General features: G+C 34.8%; 2 protein-coding genes and 1 non-coding gene across 4 annotated transcripts; all 3 read right to left on the reverse strand.

The window, feature by feature from the left end:
- Nucleotides 1-2,277: 2,277 nt before the first annotated feature.
- On the reverse strand, nt 2,278-6,336 carry LOC118061940 (WD repeat-containing protein DWA2). Of its 2 annotated transcripts, none has more exons than XM_035075580.2 (13): nt 6,182-6,336; nt 6,009-6,092; nt 5,793-5,925; nt 5,508-5,619; nt 5,248-5,347; nt 4,873-5,000; nt 4,466-4,535; nt 4,015-4,103; nt 3,815-3,860; nt 3,275-3,345; nt 3,111-3,187; nt 2,977-3,035; nt 2,278-2,629 (listed from the first exon to the last, which is right to left on the reverse strand). In XM_035075580.2, the coding sequence occupies exons 1-13, from the start codon at nt 6,224-6,226 to the stop codon at nt 2,588-2,590; spliced, it is 1,056 nt and encodes a 351-aa protein (XP_034931471.1). In that variant the 5' UTR covers nt 6,227-6,336; the 3' UTR covers nt 2,278-2,587. The 2 variants fall into 2 exon arrangements, with proteins under 2 accessions (XP_034931471.1, XP_034931472.1); XM_035075581.2 differs by having other exon boundaries at nt 3,111-3,184; nt 6,182-6,335.
- Nucleotides 6,337-7,143: 807 nt separating this feature from the next.
- On the reverse strand, nt 7,144-12,792 carry LOC118061939 (O-fucosyltransferase 16). The gene is made up of 10 exons (XM_035075579.2): nt 12,502-12,792; nt 12,325-12,393; nt 12,154-12,241; nt 11,803-11,879; nt 10,774-10,862; nt 10,477-10,660; nt 9,794-9,975; nt 8,985-9,087; nt 8,399-8,730; nt 7,144-8,310 (listed from the first exon to the last, which is right to left on the reverse strand). The coding sequence occupies exons 1-10, from the start codon at nt 12,658-12,660 to the stop codon at nt 7,869-7,871; spliced, it is 1,725 nt and encodes a 574-aa protein (XP_034931470.1). The 5' UTR covers nt 12,661-12,792; the 3' UTR covers nt 7,144-7,868.
- A 1,983-nt stretch (nt 12,793-14,775) lies between these two features.
- Nucleotides 14,776-14,855, reverse strand: TRNAL-UAG (transfer RNA leucine (anticodon UAG)). Its single transcript has one exon. It is a non-coding gene; the product is annotated as a tRNA-Leu (tRNA).
- Nucleotides 14,856-15,837: the final 982 nt, after the last annotated feature.

A 15,837-nucleotide genomic window follows, 5' to 3' on the forward strand; every position in this document is an offset into this window, starting at 1 on the left:
GATCTTCTCCGCGGCGAAGAGATTGTACCGCACATGATAACTGATAAGAAGATTTTTTATAGAGGGGAAAGAAAAAAAAATCTAGAGATACTATCGGTTGATCTTCGATATTTTCAATAATATAGATAAATTTATAATTAGAGTTTTGATATCCATCCGATAATAAAAATGATTTTTTTTTCATTGTGATTTTACAAAACTTTGCTTCTAAACATCCCACCAGGATAATGAGATATATTCGTGGTCACAACCCACGAATGACTATGGTCTGCAAGATCAACAAACCCTAAAAGAATCTAGGTATTTTCTTGATAAGTCTTTATTGATGATGACTTTTTATTCTTGCTCAAGAAGAGCAAATATCCATCCACTCTAGCGCATCTTGGTGGATGTTGGTTGAGAACTCCTCACATTGAAAGGGAAAATTGAAAGGAAAAATATATACTGAGAAAAATTAGAAGTTATCACCCAATAATTAGAAGTAACTATGAATCCTATAAATTGGATATGATTTTAAATATTCAAGTATTAAGTTAGTTATATCTAAATAAAGAATGATATAGCTTTTATCGTATTTTTTTTAATGGAATGTTATATTTATTGTGTTTTCTCCTAAATGTAGCTTTTTTATTATCATTACTTATTCTAATTATTTTAAAATAATTTCCAATTTATTTCTGATTTTTTTCTAGAGAAATTTAACATTGGTACCTAAAAATAAAAGTCTTATTGTTTTGGTTATTCATAAAAAAATAAATTTTAACATTGGTCCATTTTAAAATGAGACTTGTTATTCTGGTTATTTACAAAAAAAAAAAAAAAAAGAGACACTTAATCCTCTAAAAAAGATACATGTCTTTCAAAAGGTTTTGATATCATACTTCTAAAAAAGAAAGTTGTCATCTAATCCACTTCTTAAATGGGCGAGACCCATGAGAATGGTAAAAATGAGAATGGGCTTTGGCTCATTTATTGTAACTAATTTTCTAAAACATGTTTAAAAATTATCATTCTTAATTAACGGACTTTGAAGAAATTAATTTGACATTGCTTGATTGAAAGATCTAAAATTAATTGATGGATTGCTTGATTTGAATGGATTTTGGATTTAATTGGACAAAATCTTTGAACTAAAAATAGGAACTAAATGGGTTGGATAAAATTAATTTAACTCATTTGGACTTAATTGGATTGGACTAAGTTGATTTTAATGAAACAAAAGGGATTGAAACAAAGTTATATAAAAGTTAACTGGTCCTTGGAATATTCCCTCATTTTTATTTTATTCTCTGACTTATTTTGTTTTTAATTTAATTAAATTAGTGTTTTTAATCTTAAAATTTTTTAATTTAGTTATTTAGTTAATCTTTTCAACACAACCACTTTCAATGTAGTCATTGGTTTTTAAATTCATGCAATTTCAAATGAACTTGCCCCCGAATCTTTTTTTTTGTATTCTTTTTAAAATATGTACAAAAATAAAAAAAATGAATTACGACAGATCTTATCCAAATTAAATTAGAGTTGCCACTTCATAAAGCAAACACTTTTTTTTTCGTTTTCTTCGACATTTTCTTGCATTCTCACCACACATTGGCATGGTGACATGGCTCGCCGTGAAATTTTGATAGTGGATAAGGGCTGAAAGCTAGGCACCTTGCGTGTCATGAAATAAGTGGCAGGAGATGCTTATGGTGATTTAGACCGCCACTTGTCAACATGACATGACATGGTGTGGAAAACTTGGAGCTTTGCCGTTGGACGAGGAAACCAAAACGTTTTTAATGCTGACTCGTACCAATTGTGCTCTGGATAAGCTTCATGTCACTTCAAAGGACAACATGTTCAGAAAGGTCTCTGAGGCGGTAAGTAAAGAGAACTCTATTTGTTATAGTGAACGGAGGATCAATGACAGCCATATCTTCGTTTTCGTCTCCTTTTTTCAGGTTTACATTCGTCAGCACAAAAAGGACCGCAGCCACCTCACCCCTCCTCAAAAAGAGGCCCCATCTCCGTCCAATGTGGAAAACTCAACGAGATGACCGATTTCGATAAGGAGGAAGAAACCCCACTATGAACCAGCTATATCCACAATAATACCTTTCCATAAATCTTGGACCCTAAAGACTGGTTCCTCGAATTCAACGGCTAAGATTCTTCCCAAAAAATCATTATGAAAAAGATTATCGGAGTGTTAGTTTTATTCATCTAATCCATTGAAGAACTCCTGATCTCAAATGATAGATTTATAGATTTAGATGACCATACAGTTGAAAGTTGGCAAATCGTGTCCTCGTGGATTCCATTGAATATAAATTTGTTCCTTTTGCAGAGTATTGTATACATACATGCATGGTAATATATAGCGTCGAATGAAGCTCTTCCGCATCTTAACAGCACAACAAGCATCACTTAAACTAGCATCGACATGATGAAAAGACTTCAATGTTGCGCTAGAACAGATTCTTGACAGCAACCCATTAGAATTCGCATTGCTTAACTGTTTTTTCAATGTAGTTCTAGCCGGCATGCGGTGTTAGTGGAAACTGCCACAAGATGGTTTAACGTGGGGAAATCTGTGATGAATTCATTTTCTGGGGAGATAAGGCTTTACTGATTCTACAACCACCTGCAAGACATGACAAGCAATTTTAATGATTAGACTGTGAACAAATGTCTGAATGAGTTTCTCCATGCCATCTAACTTTCAAAGTGTTGTATTAGTGGGTTTGGTTTATTACACCCTTAGCAAGAGAACATGGACTCTGCAAATACAATTCAAATTGAAGCTTCTAATAGTAATGCAAGTAACGTTGTGTAGTACTCAAACCAACAATTAACTTGGCAGCCTTGGCCAGGAAGGTGCATGGCTTTTGCAATAAGAGGCTATGCATCAGTGCTAAAATTCTTTTCTCCGAATAAAATGAGTGACACTTCCTAATGTTTCTTGCTATGGTAAATAATTAGTGACCTTACCCTCCCATCATAGGATAAAGATGCAAAAATCCAAGGTTCCCGAGAACTCCAAGCAAGCCCTATTATCACAAGTTACTGGTCAGTTGGAGTTTAAAATTTACAGTTTAAAGATAACATATGGCTTCACTTGTTACCATAGACACTGTCTTCATAGTCATTGAATGAGAACAGCAGCGGATCAAGTTTCTGAGATGGTGACGCAACCACACTGCTAAATACAACCACATGATGAGATTATCAGGACCAAGAAGAGTGAAAAAGCCAACTAACACATCTGGTAAACAAATAAGAAAATGACCTTCCAGATGTCAACTCATCACTGGTTGTAGAAGCGAACCACAAATTGACAGTCGAGTCTGTACCACCACTCTGCAAGAACATACCTCTGATCAGGAAAATGCTAATAAATAACATAGATAGAAGAAATGGTAATTTGTTTTGTTAAAAGTAACAGTCATCCAGACAATGAATGACTTCAAATGAAAGGATATTTCTCCCACTGCCTTATTCATAAGGCATATAATAGATGATACATAACAGCCAAGAAACAGCGATAATTGTGACCAGAGCTTTATACTCGCCATATGCCATAAGCAATGTCCCTTTGAGAAAGCACATTCTTCCCAGAAATAAAAACATTGCACTCAGAAAAGGTTGCTTAACCTTCCACCTATGAACTCAATTGTATTTTGACAATTTTAGACAAAGGGTGCTCTTTAGTGATTAACTCTCTATGACAGAAGACATTATGGAAAAAAAGGATGGTGCCAGTGTTCGCGCGCATGTGTGCAAGGCAGGGGAGATTAGAGAGAGGGGGGAGAGAGAGAGAGAGAGAGACCAGAATCAGTCCATCATATTCAGGGTTACATGTGACCGCCCATGTCCTGCCAAAATTTGGAAACAGTGAGAGAATATTATTCCACTGGAGGAGGAGCAAATACAAAACATCAAACTTGATTAAATAAGAACATATGATGCACATGCAATAAGATGACCAGAATAGTTCATCAGAACTGCGACATGGAAGAAATGGATTACCAATGTGAATGTCCACGAAGCTCATTTATAGGAACCTTTGGCATTCTAAGATCCCATACGTGTATCCCAGATTCATCCTCTGCAGTAACCTGTAATGATTAATTCATTAATGCCGATGGATCTCAATAGTCAGCAGTATCATTGCCAAAGAACAGCATTATTTAACAAGAATATTTTGACAGATATTGAAGTTCATGAAGTGTCACGAGAAAGTTAAGGATCTTTGTAACAGAACATTATTCTTTGCATTTGAAGCCAATTTCAATCAGGTCCTTTCCCTGATGCCCTCCTTGGTAGTTTTCTCCATATTTAAACAAATCTCAAAAGGACAATGCAATAGTGTTTACACTTTTGATGCCCTCAACCGCTCCAAAAAGCATATTACACATGATTAGATATTGAAGAAGTGATGCACTTCTAGAGGTAAACAGAGTTACAGGGTAACACTTACCAGTATATGCATCTTCCTGGTGTCATAGTCGACATTGCGCACATGGCCACACTCAATAGAACTTGTTTTCCTGTAAACACATAAATCATATTGTTAACCATGATCGAAATGCATCATCTAATGGCAAGACACCAGCCAATTCGAAGTTCCAGAAAAACCAATTAAAATTTTGTAAGAGAAAAGAAGTCAGATTCTCAACAACCGATGTAGAGATCTGTGCATAAAGCTAAACTAGAAGCCAACAACCTATTATTCAAATAAATAAAACAAAATCTTAAAACTCATTCATCTGTGTTAAAGTCTAATAAAAGTTAACAAGGTAAACTCTCCAGTTCAAGACTTGGAATGCTAGTTATAATGAATAGATTTTTAAAAGAAATAGGAAAAGATGTGCAGAACTATCATACTTCATTGTCCGTAAATCCCAAAACTGGACAGAGGATTCACAAGTTGCTGCAACAGCATTCACATCATGTGGATCCCAGGCTCCACCAGATAAGTAATGAAGCATACCTGCTGACTCCTTCGATTGCACCTGGATTTTTGAGTAATATATGAATAAGTATCAGTACAAGAAATCAAGAGTGAATTGTAACAGATTTGCACATTTCCACTTTACTAGTTTATCTTATCCACGGTCACCATTTAACGACAAAATCATATCTTCCAAAACACCAATTTCCATCATTTTTACATGGAAATAATTGTGTGACTATCTATATCTCATCATAAACACAAACACCAGAAACATAACTATGCTAGATATCCAGTACAACTTCTACCTGGGCTGCTTTTCTCGAACAATCTAAACTCCATAAGAAAAGATTTTCCTCATCAATGCTTATCAACTTATCATTTCTTCCAGATGGCCACCAGAGAATGCTGTTGGGTACCCACATATGGAAAGTAAGACAAAGGCAACCATGTAAGAATCCAAATATCCACAATTTAAGAACAAAACACAAAAATTCGACACCATAAAATACACACACACACAAAATCAAACAAGCAAGAGATAGATAAATTAACACTACAAACTCACCAATTAACCTTCCCAGCATGTCCATCAAGAGAGGCAATCCTTTCCAATTGTGGAGAATTTAACTGGCCATATAACTCGGGAATCTGCCACACCGCGGCTCCAAATGACTCACCTTCAATCACACAGACAGAATCCCATCAACCACACTAATTCAGCTCACATACTAATTCTCTAATTGCATGATTTAAGGCGCCCAGTGCCGGATTGTTATCTCATGATAAACAAATTACTGATTAAGAATTCCATAATCAAACAAATGCAAGCAGATCGCAGCGAGTGATTTACCAGTAGAGAAAACAGTGGAGAAAATGCGTTGATCAAAAGGACAAGAAGAGAGATCCCAGATCTCATTAGGATGCGAAAACAACCCTTCACATATCAATTCAGTTCCCCCTGAAGATAACCTAAGCAAATGCACCTATTCCACATTACAATTTCACTCATTAGATCCAATAAAATAGTCAACAAAACAATCAAAATGTAGCGCACAAGAGATTTGACCTCGTTTTCTTCTCTGAGACTGAGAGTTCCAGTGATAAAGCTGGTGTGATCCGTGTCTGCTTTCACATCTGATATGCACCTTGCCTGGAGGACATTGAATTTATGGAGCGAAATTAGGGTTAAAATTGAACAGATTTTATGGAGGAGAAGGAATTAGGGTTTGTAGTTTTGACCTGATATTTGAGTCCATAGCCAATGCCTGATGATCCTCCTTGCATTTTTTTTTTCTTCTCGCTTTACTTGAAGATGATGAAGCCAAGATCGAAGCAAAGGTATTGTGTGGAATCTGTTAGTTTTTCTTTTATTTTTCTCTCAATGTTAATGCTGGCCCATTAAGAAGAAAATATTGGTATCTTGATTATTCAGGGCCCATTTGTGATGTTTCGATTGGAAAAGCCCAGATGAAGGTGAGAAACACTAGCTTGCTCACTCCAAATCACAAGGTATCCTTGCTCTTCAATTCATATTAAAAGTTGAAAAAAAATCATATAATAGTAAAACTAGGTATGATAAATATGGATGTCACACCTTTTTTTTTTTTTTTATGTGAATGAGACAGTAATAAAAGGTTCAAATTTCATGCTCCTAAAATTACTATTTTCAAGTTAACATAATTTGAAGTTAACTTGAAGTTACCTTGTAAATTAGATAGGTCAACCTATGATTTTTTTAATGAAAATAAAAAAAAAATTGGTATTTTTAATTAAAAATATATTAATTTGAAATAAAACTTACTGGTTATGACACACCAAACCAAATTAGATTTTATAGCTAAAGTTATCACTTACCCTCACATGTTTTTATGACTTGTGAATGAGAAATTAAGACTCCAGGAATATATATAATCCAAACTCCCTTCTCTCCATATGTGGGAACTATCAACTACGGCTTTGGTTAATGATGTAAATATTAGAAACTGAAGGCAGCAAGCACTCCAATGGACAATTCTTCCTCTTCTAATACTGTAACTGAGGTAAAGCTGTGGGATTTTAGGCCCCAACAAAAGAGACAAGTCACATAATATTTTAGAAGAGGAAGAACGCATTCGATGATATTGACTGAAGACATGTTGGTCATGCATTCAATGACCTGTGAAGAATCGGCATCCAAGATCAGAGTTGTGTACATGCGTGCCTTTGTATATTTCTAGTGGTTTCCCACATGGCAATTTCATCAATTAACTTAACTAACAAAATCTTCAATATTTCTAGTTTTTACAACTCTCGCCAACCACCAGCAATGATTAAGTCCAAAGAAAATATGTAAGGCAAAAGAAAAAAAAAAAACCCTAAGCAATGTACATGGGCGTGACCTATCAGCTTAGCGTTCAGTGATCTCACTTGTAAAACACTAAAATGGCCGGTCTTGAAGAAAAAAATACCAAAAGGGGCAGAAAGAGAAGGAATACAGTTCTTCGACTGCGACAAACTATTTTTTTTTCCTTTTTTTTTTTTTGTTTCCCCTCAGGAAGAGGACTATTTTACAATCTCTCATCAACTGTTGAACAATCAGTGGGGCGTTAACCATCAATCTAGCAGAACTTCAGACTTAAAAGACTCAACTCCGACTCTGTCTTCAGACCCATTTCCTGAATTTCACTGCATAGAGGCTGAACTCTAAAGACTCGTGAAAGATCCAATGCGCAACTCAAGGATCACAACTTCCGGATATGATGCTCACAACACCTCAGTCATAAATAACTCGAAAGATAAAAAAGCTGTGTCGTATCTTGATATCGGGGCATTGTTTTCAGGGGGGGCGTTGTGGGGGGCTCTATCCTAGAAGTTTTATATACAGCAGGTCGGGTATAGGCAGCATGATCTTTTAAACATTCAACAGAATAACCCAAGGTAGCCCTGTCTAGTCTGAAAGAATTTCTTCCAACTCAGGTTCTTCATTGGATAATTCATCATAATCCATACCAGTTTCATTGAACTGACCTTTCTCTTGAGAGCCATCTTGGTCTCCATCATCATCAGGATCAGGCAATTCTGGCTCATCATCAACATTCTGATAGTCACTTGGTATATCATCTCCAAGTGCGTCATACCCCTTCCCATATTTTCTAGGTCCTGAGTTTTTCTTTGCCTTGGCTTCAGAATCTTCACAAATGCAGGTGTGCGGGTTCTCATGAAACTCCCCCCTGCCTGGCCTGACTTCTTTTGGCTCCCCCATGAAGCCCCTCTGGAAAGTGCGCATTTTAGAGGCAAATGCTTCCCATGACATGGTAGTTTGGTTCAAGAACAATCTATACAGTTTTTTAGCATTTGGACGAATGGTAGGTTTGTGTCCAAAATATCTCCTGCAATTTGAGAACATCTAAATTAGTCCCCGATGACAGAGAAAAAGTAAAAAAAAGAATAGAGAAAAGAGAAGGAAAGGTTAACTACCTTCGTCCAGCTAATATTTTAGCCATATTACCATTGTTGTTGGTAACAAAAACATCACTTTCATCGCAAACAATGAAGTCAAGTGCAGCCATTCTTGAAGAAAATGAAGAAAACGGTTCCAGCTCCTCCTTGCTGGCTAAAGTCTCTTTTGTATAGAAGTTTGGGAAGAGTGCTTTTAAGGGTGCCAATGTATCTTCCCCGTCATACACTTCTCCAGATGCCACATAAATATGAACATCACTTCCATAACCCAGTGCTCTCAACATAAGGCCAACTTCTTTTGGAGTTAGCGGGCATTTTCCATGCCTCCTTTCCTTATCAGGGTTACTTGCCTGCAAATGTATAAACACATTAGATGCTCCAGATCTGGAGTACAAACATGCATGGTGGAAGCCAAACAAATTCACAGGGAAGTGAAAATCACTTAGATTCAGATTCAGCACTAAATCAAATTTTGTGCTCCTTATAGTGACAGTCTTAGAAGGATTTCCAAATGCTTCAGAAATAAATAACTTCAATTGAAACTGAGCTTCATGCTGTCAATAAATAACTTCAATCACAGAAGAGTACATCACTTGAGCCCTACATGTAAAGTTTTCCACCTCTTCCTTATTGCACCAAGTTCCTTCCTTTCCTTGTCACCTCCACCATAATAGCATCCAGAGAATGCCAGCATATCAGGTTCAAACCTATAGCAAGAAACATTTGGCTGCTTCAGAAAAACTTATCATGCTTGTCCTTAAATTATGCTTCCTGCATTTAGAAGTGATCGATTGGAAATTGAAAATCCAATGAAAATTGGCTTCCCATTATGCATGCATAACCTCCAATCCAGAAATTGAATTTCCGTGGCATGGTCAGCAACGCACTTGACCTTAGGCCACTCACCCAATCATTAAAATTTAATCAATGCTCTGAAACAGTCATGTTCTTAATTACTATTTAACAAGAGTAAACAAGTTAGACATGATTTTATGTATTTAAGTCTCACAAAGCAATCTGTACGCCCTATCAAGCAAGAGTGTGACAGTGTGAATGACTTGATTAAGAGCTTAAGCTGAATAGCTTCAACCATGAGCTCAAAATATGCATGCTACAGGTTTAATCAATAAATCCAGGAAATAGAAAGAAACAAGTTCATATTATCGTATTAAATGGACATGCATGCTTCAATTAAATAATATAGTGACAACCAGAAGACTGATGCTAAACTGTACAATTAAGATAGTTTCCCAGCCATCACCATTGATCAGATTAGTGGGGCCCACATGGATCTTATATGAGGGTCCATTGGCTCCACCGATCAGGGCAATAGGGGAAACACTTCAAATAGCAGGTTTAGTATTTTTCTAATAAGAAATATAGCCAGTTTTATCAGAAAATGAATTAGACTACCTCAGGTGCAAGGCAATGAAATGCTTGCTTTTCATCCGCATTCGATGGACCAATTTCTCACCCATTCGAAGAATAGGATCCGTAAACTTTAAAGCATGGTAATTGACTCTACATCTCAACTTTTGCAATTGTGTATCCAACTTATTTGCGAGTCTATAATCAAACTTTGTGAGCTGAATTGCCTGTCACAAAATTAAGTCCAGGAAGTCAAGTCATTCTTAAAATAAGCAGAAAATTCACAACAGAAAGAAAGTGCATTAAATAAAGGTACATATCCTAATCAACATAGCACCAGAAATATTATAGATCCATAAGAGTCTCACAAGTATACTACTTAAAACAAACAAAATTATTGCCTTTACAGTTTGATCAAAGAAAAGTTTGTCAAATGTTGTGCTATTGAATTTCCTCTACAATGTCCACACAATTAAAGTCACCACATGAGCATGTCCCCTTAACTTGTATAACGATTCATATCACCTAATAGACAATTTTTATCCTGAACCTAACGGATCTAAAGGCCAGCAATTAGGATGTTATTACCGATTAAACATGACTAATTTCGCAAACTATCAGTATGATTGCAAACAAACAGAACTCTCCCAACTTAATTTTGCATGGCTAGAAATCGTACTATACAAAAAGAATCAATCAGAAGGTTGCAGAGAAACGAGAGAACTTACATGCCTTTTTAAAAGAACAGGTAATACACGATTTTGATAACATCTCTCACTACACTTCCTTGGAACACGCATGTTATGCGGAATCCAAGTTTTCCCTCTCCTTCTTGGGAGAGATTTAATGATTTTGACATCATTTGCCAGAGAAGAAATATACCAATCAACATCAAAAATCTCTGAAAAATCACTGCATTAGAGAAAGTAAAATAACAGTTATCTTGTATCACAACACAAGTCCCTACTGATAATTGCAAGAAGATCCCAATTAAAGGTTTCAGTTATGCTCATTCAATAACAAACCTTGAATCTTTCCAAAAAGACTTCTGATCTAGCTTTGGAACAACAAGAGTTGCATTCAAAATACGAGCAGCAACAACAGCATCTGTAATCTGCAAACATGTTTGGTGAAACATCAATGCTAACAGCAAATATTAATCAAAATATGACCTGCAAGTCAGTTGAGAAAACAAACATCCATGTAAGAGTATCACTCAATCCTCATATTGCAGTTAGTGTAAATGAAAATAAATGCCTTACAGAGACTAAGCAACTCAGACTGTTTCACTAATGCTATATTAATACACGAACATACACGAACATATTTGTAAAGAAGCCTTTCAAGGAATGTCAATCTAGTAATAGCCACTGTTTAAAGTTCATTGATCTCCCTCTACAACTCTCCCAATCTCTCACATCCCTCGAGTCTTTTTTCCTCTGGGATTTTACTGTCTTCTGCCACATTTTTTGGTTCCATCTATTGCTAACCTTCCAAAAACACCCTACGCATTCGAAGTTGGCAACTCAGAGACAACATCTATAAGAGGATCTAGCATACTTGGTGCAAAACACAGCCTCGAAGTGAATGTACATTTAGTGTAGTGCACTCATGAGTGATTAAGGTGTGGACAAAAAGGAGCTTGTCTTTGGTATGTGACTAGTACGCAAAAACATTAAGAGGAGTGCATTGTTAGTCTAGCATACCCATAAGTGACAGAATGCTCTAAGTTTGTAGGTTTTAAAGCACATGTACTCCTATCTTGTGTTGGGATTTGTTTGTATAATTGAAAGACTCCCCGCTCTATGAGGCCACCATTTTGCTTCTCTTTTTTCTCAAGAGGTCCAACATGTACTAAATCAATGAAATAAACCAGCATGCGCCTCAAATAAAATGGTGGAAGGCATAACGTTAAAACTAGTGGGGATTACGGCATCATATACCCGGTAACTAAGCAAAAGGCTGCAAACATTCAAGCAAGCTCAGTTACATGATCAAACCATAAACTGAACCCTTGAAACGGAGGAACAAAAATCTCAAAATAATCAACTCACCCCAGTCCTTTGCTGATTTAAGCCTCCACTGGTAGCAATCAGCAAGTACCGATTGGGATGTGTAATCGCATTAGCATCTACAACATGATCCAAAAAACTCATATTGAAAAAATTAAAAACAAAAACAAAACTCTTAAAAGAAGGCACGTTTTACAAATTTCAATAACCAGAGAAAAAAAAAAAAAAACACCGATCACAAAACCCTCAAATGAAGCAACAATCCATCCAATTCTAGTAACTTAAACTGCTTTTTATGACTACAAGCACAAATATTTAAAGGGGCCGGGAAAGAACTTTCTCTGCTTAAGAAACGACCAAAAAAGTCTAGAAACTTGAGAAGATAAGCTTTACTTGGAAACTTGTTGCTAGCATTACTGCATCCATAGAAATATTTCGAGTTTCTCGAGCTCCAAACATCACGATCCTTCCTCCCTTTTATCTAATACTCAAAACAAAATCAAATTAAGCAGAAAGAAAAATCCAATTAAAATCCATTTATATATATATATATAAAACCCTAACCGGTATGTGAAGAACAGGTTCTCCAGGCTTTCCAATCGTATCTTCAACAACATCATTTGCAGTGTACAACTGAGTACAAGAGAAAAACAGAGAAACAAGTGAGAAAAGTTCAGAATCGTATAGTAATACGTGTACGTATACGTAGAGAGGAATGCAGTGTACGGTACGGTACAATACCAAGTTCTTATGATGGGGATTGTTAGTATCAATCGGTGCAGGAGCGAGAAATGTGAGAAGACAGAAGAGAATGAGAAGAGCTCCGGAAACAGCGGATATTAAAGGCAGAACAGACCGGAAACGTTTGTAGTAGTGGTTGCGCCGCCGGTGAAATGCCATTTTGACGGTGGTGATTTTTTCCCCTCTATGAGAAAATGGCGTGTAGAGAGAGAAAAGGAAAGGAAAGGCAAAAGTGGATCTGTTAGCCAAGACTCCAGAATTTCCTGAAAGAGTTTATAACAGGAAATTAGTTTTTTTTATTGGATAGGGACAGGAAGGATTGACTGCTTTGCATGATGTGTCGTTCGGTGTCAGGAGAGCGATTTTTTGAGGTTGTGTTTGATGGTGTTTTGAGATATAAAAGATTAAAAAAAAAAAATATATATATATATATATACACACACTCTTTTTTTTTTGTTTTGAGGGTATATAAATTGGTTTTGAAACTAATTATTGATTAATTTATTTATTTTTTTATTTTTATCTCTTCAATTAAATATATTTTTATTGTTGTTGTCTTTATTTCTTTCTCCCATGATATTAGCTAAATATAATGTGAGGAATAAAAAAAATAAACGAAAATATAAAAATAAATTTATTTAATAGACCATTTTATAGTAAATTTTAAACCTTACAAAGCACGAATTAAAATACAAAGAGAAATAGGAAATGTATAGGGCAATTGTTTTTTTATTTATTTATTATAGAATAGTAATCAAATCGTTACCTAAGAAATATTAAGCGAAAAATAAAGAGATATTTTAGTATAGATCCTGTAAAAATTTGAGATCCTTATCTTTTGTTTTTCTCGATGAGAGCCCTAAATTATATTCCCTGAATAGCTCAGGGAGCATAATTATTCAAAAAGTTATGTGAAACTTTTATGATTTTTTTAAAATAAAAATTATTAAATTTGCTAAGATGTTACTTTGCATCATGTGATAAACCCCAAACTATATAGGTGTTTATTTTTTATATATATGATCTTTTGGATTACGTGAGTTATGATTGACTATTTTTTAATAAATTCGTGATCTTTTCATGAAAAAAAGAAGAAGAAGAAATAACCATAAAATATTTAGTTTTATATATATATATAGCCTCTTCTAAAACGTGGATTATGATTAATTCGTGATTTTTTTTTTATGGAAAAGGAGAGATTGTGTAAGTTTTATATGAATACATAATAGTTCTATTAAATGAGACTAAAAATATGATTTTTAAAAGAAAAAACATCATTTACATGTATTTCGGACGAAAAGCTATTTGGGCTGTCAAACACGCTCTAAATGAGACTAGAGATATTTTAGGTTTGCATTTTTTAAAGGGACAAGTTGTGTAATTTTGTTGAGGTAATAACGTAACTGGGCAAGGGCTAGTTAGTTTCTGATCTCGTAATTAGTGTGCTCCACGTTGATGCCAGAATGGGGTTTTAGTTGTCTGTGTCCAGTTGGCAAGAACAAGAACGTGGTTCCTGCCTGTCTGCACAGTTGCTAGTGAGGAACTAGAATTAGATGGACAACGACAGGTCTCTTGCACAAGACCTGCTGAGGATTTTATTGGATTACTGTACATGCCTGAGCTGGCCTCAGCCAATGATTACCTTGACAACGAATCAAGATCTTCACTGGCTTCAAAAATAAATTCTATAAAATGTAGATTGTTTTTATTTAATAAAATGCCTCAAATACAAAGTAAAAATTGTATAGGACAGGCTTTATTCATCGGATATTAATAATAAAATGTTTTTAAATATCTCATTTCACCCTAAACTCCATTCACTTGAAGCCAGATCTTGTCCGTGCATGGTAAGTTCTGGCTGGATCTACCTGGTGCTGGTTCAGAGTTGTTTGCTTTATTCAAGGACCAGAGATGGGACCTTCAACACTTGAGATGTAACTCTTGAGATGCCACCTAACCTCCTTTTCTTTTCATTGCTTTTTTGCAAGTGTTGAATGTAGCTTGCGGGTCTTAAATATTATATGCGACTCGTCAAATTATGTTAAATTCCTAAATAAGTTTTGAATCATGTTACTTTCATTATTGTTTTTTTACTGTGGTACTTACAAAAAAAAAAACTCGTGAAGATATTTGTAGACAGCCGGTACAAAAGTGGAAAACCAGCAATGCTTGCCACCTCAGCTTTCCTGGTCCAAAACCCGTACGTACATATGCCCCAAAGCTCCAAAGGCTTTACTATTGACAGCCCACAAGGCCCAAAAATTAAAATAAAATTGACAGCTGTGGGATTTGAACCCACGCCCTTTCGGACCAGAGCCTAAATCTGGCGCCTTAGACCACTCGGCCAAACTGTCTTGAATGTTAAGCGTTTGTTACATCATTATGATATTAGTTACTATTAGTTTGTAGCCAGGAGTTCTAATTGCGAAACTCTTCTTTAGATATGGTTATTAAACGCAAACCCAGCTCGGTCGTGGTTTAAGTGAATTGACTTAGAAATAAACTCAAATAAAATTATTTTAATTTTAAAAAAACTAATTTTTTCAATGATATGGTTTAGGAAAGGATTGGGGTTGGGGTTAATGAGTGGTGAATTAAATATTGATTCTAATGGATATTATACCGATGCTTTAAATAAAGATTATGGCTAGAACATGGTAAAAAAAAAAAAAAAAAGGGTTGACTTCCCTACACGGGAATGTTAATGTGGCTTGCATCTTAGCCCAAGGGACAAAAGCGAGGGATTTCCAAAATAAAGACAAAGTTTGTTTAATAATGTGATTGTAGTTGTTTTTTAAATAATTTTTAGTATTAAAATACATATTAATGATATTTTTTTATTTTTAAAAAATTATTTTTAATATTAATACATGAAAATGATTTAAAAACATTAAAAAATATATTAATTTAAAATTAATAAAAAAATTTAAAAATTTTAAATTTTTTTAAAAACACTTTTCAAATACGGAAATAAATAGGTGTAATCCCTTTTCAGTGACTAAAAAAACAAAATGAATATCCCTTTGTGATTTTTGTATTAGTTTCATTATATTCTTTGATCATTAAGTTTTTATGTGGCGATTATACACCAGCTATAATTTCAAATGTTATTAGTTTTCATTATTTAATTTTATTTTTAATTTTAAATTATAGTAAGAACTTGGGTCTAAGGAAAAAAGATATAATTTACATATTTTTTAAAATAATTCTTTTAAATCATAAAAGCTATTATAATGATAAATACACACTAATTATCTATTTATAATTGTATTAGAAGTTGTTTTTCAAAGTATTTCTATTTAAAAATATATTAACACAATTTTTAAACTTAGCACA

Source organism: Populus alba, chromosome 5 (assembly GCF_005239225.2).
Source record: "Populus alba chromosome 5, ASM523922v2, whole genome shotgun sequence".
NCBI classification, from domain to species: Eukaryota; Viridiplantae; Streptophyta; class Magnoliopsida; order Malpighiales; family Salicaceae; genus Populus; species Populus alba.

What these genes read in the sequence shown, in the direction of transcription:
- LOC118061940 (XM_035075580.2), bottom strand. Translation starts at nt 6,226, where the DNA reads ATGCAAGGAGGATCATCAGGCATTGGCTATGGACTCAAATATCAG. An exon ending in CTCCACTGTTTTCTCTACTG is followed by an intron (nt 5,620 to 5,792) that starts GTAAATCACTCG and finishes GTGTGATTGAAG; the next exon opens with GTGAGTCATTTGGAGCCGCG. An exon ending in CTATGAAGACAGTGTCTATG is followed by an intron (nt 3,036 to 3,110) that starts GTAACAAGTGAA and finishes TTGTGATAATAG; the next exon opens with GGCTTGCTTGGAGTTCTCGG.
- LOC118061939 (XM_035075579.2), bottom strand. Translation starts at nt 12,660, where the DNA reads ATGGCATTTCACCGGCGGCGCAACCACTACTACAAACGTTTCCGGTCT. An exon ending in TAAATCAGCAAAGGACTGGG is followed by an intron (nt 10,863 to 11,802) that starts GTGAGTTGATTA and finishes ACATGTTTGCAG; the next exon opens with ATTACAGATGCTGTTGTTGC. An exon ending in TTCATTGCCTTGCACCTGAG is followed by an intron (nt 9,088 to 9,793) that starts GTAGTCTAATTC and finishes TTCTTGCTATAG; the next exon opens with GTTTGAACCTGATATGCTGG.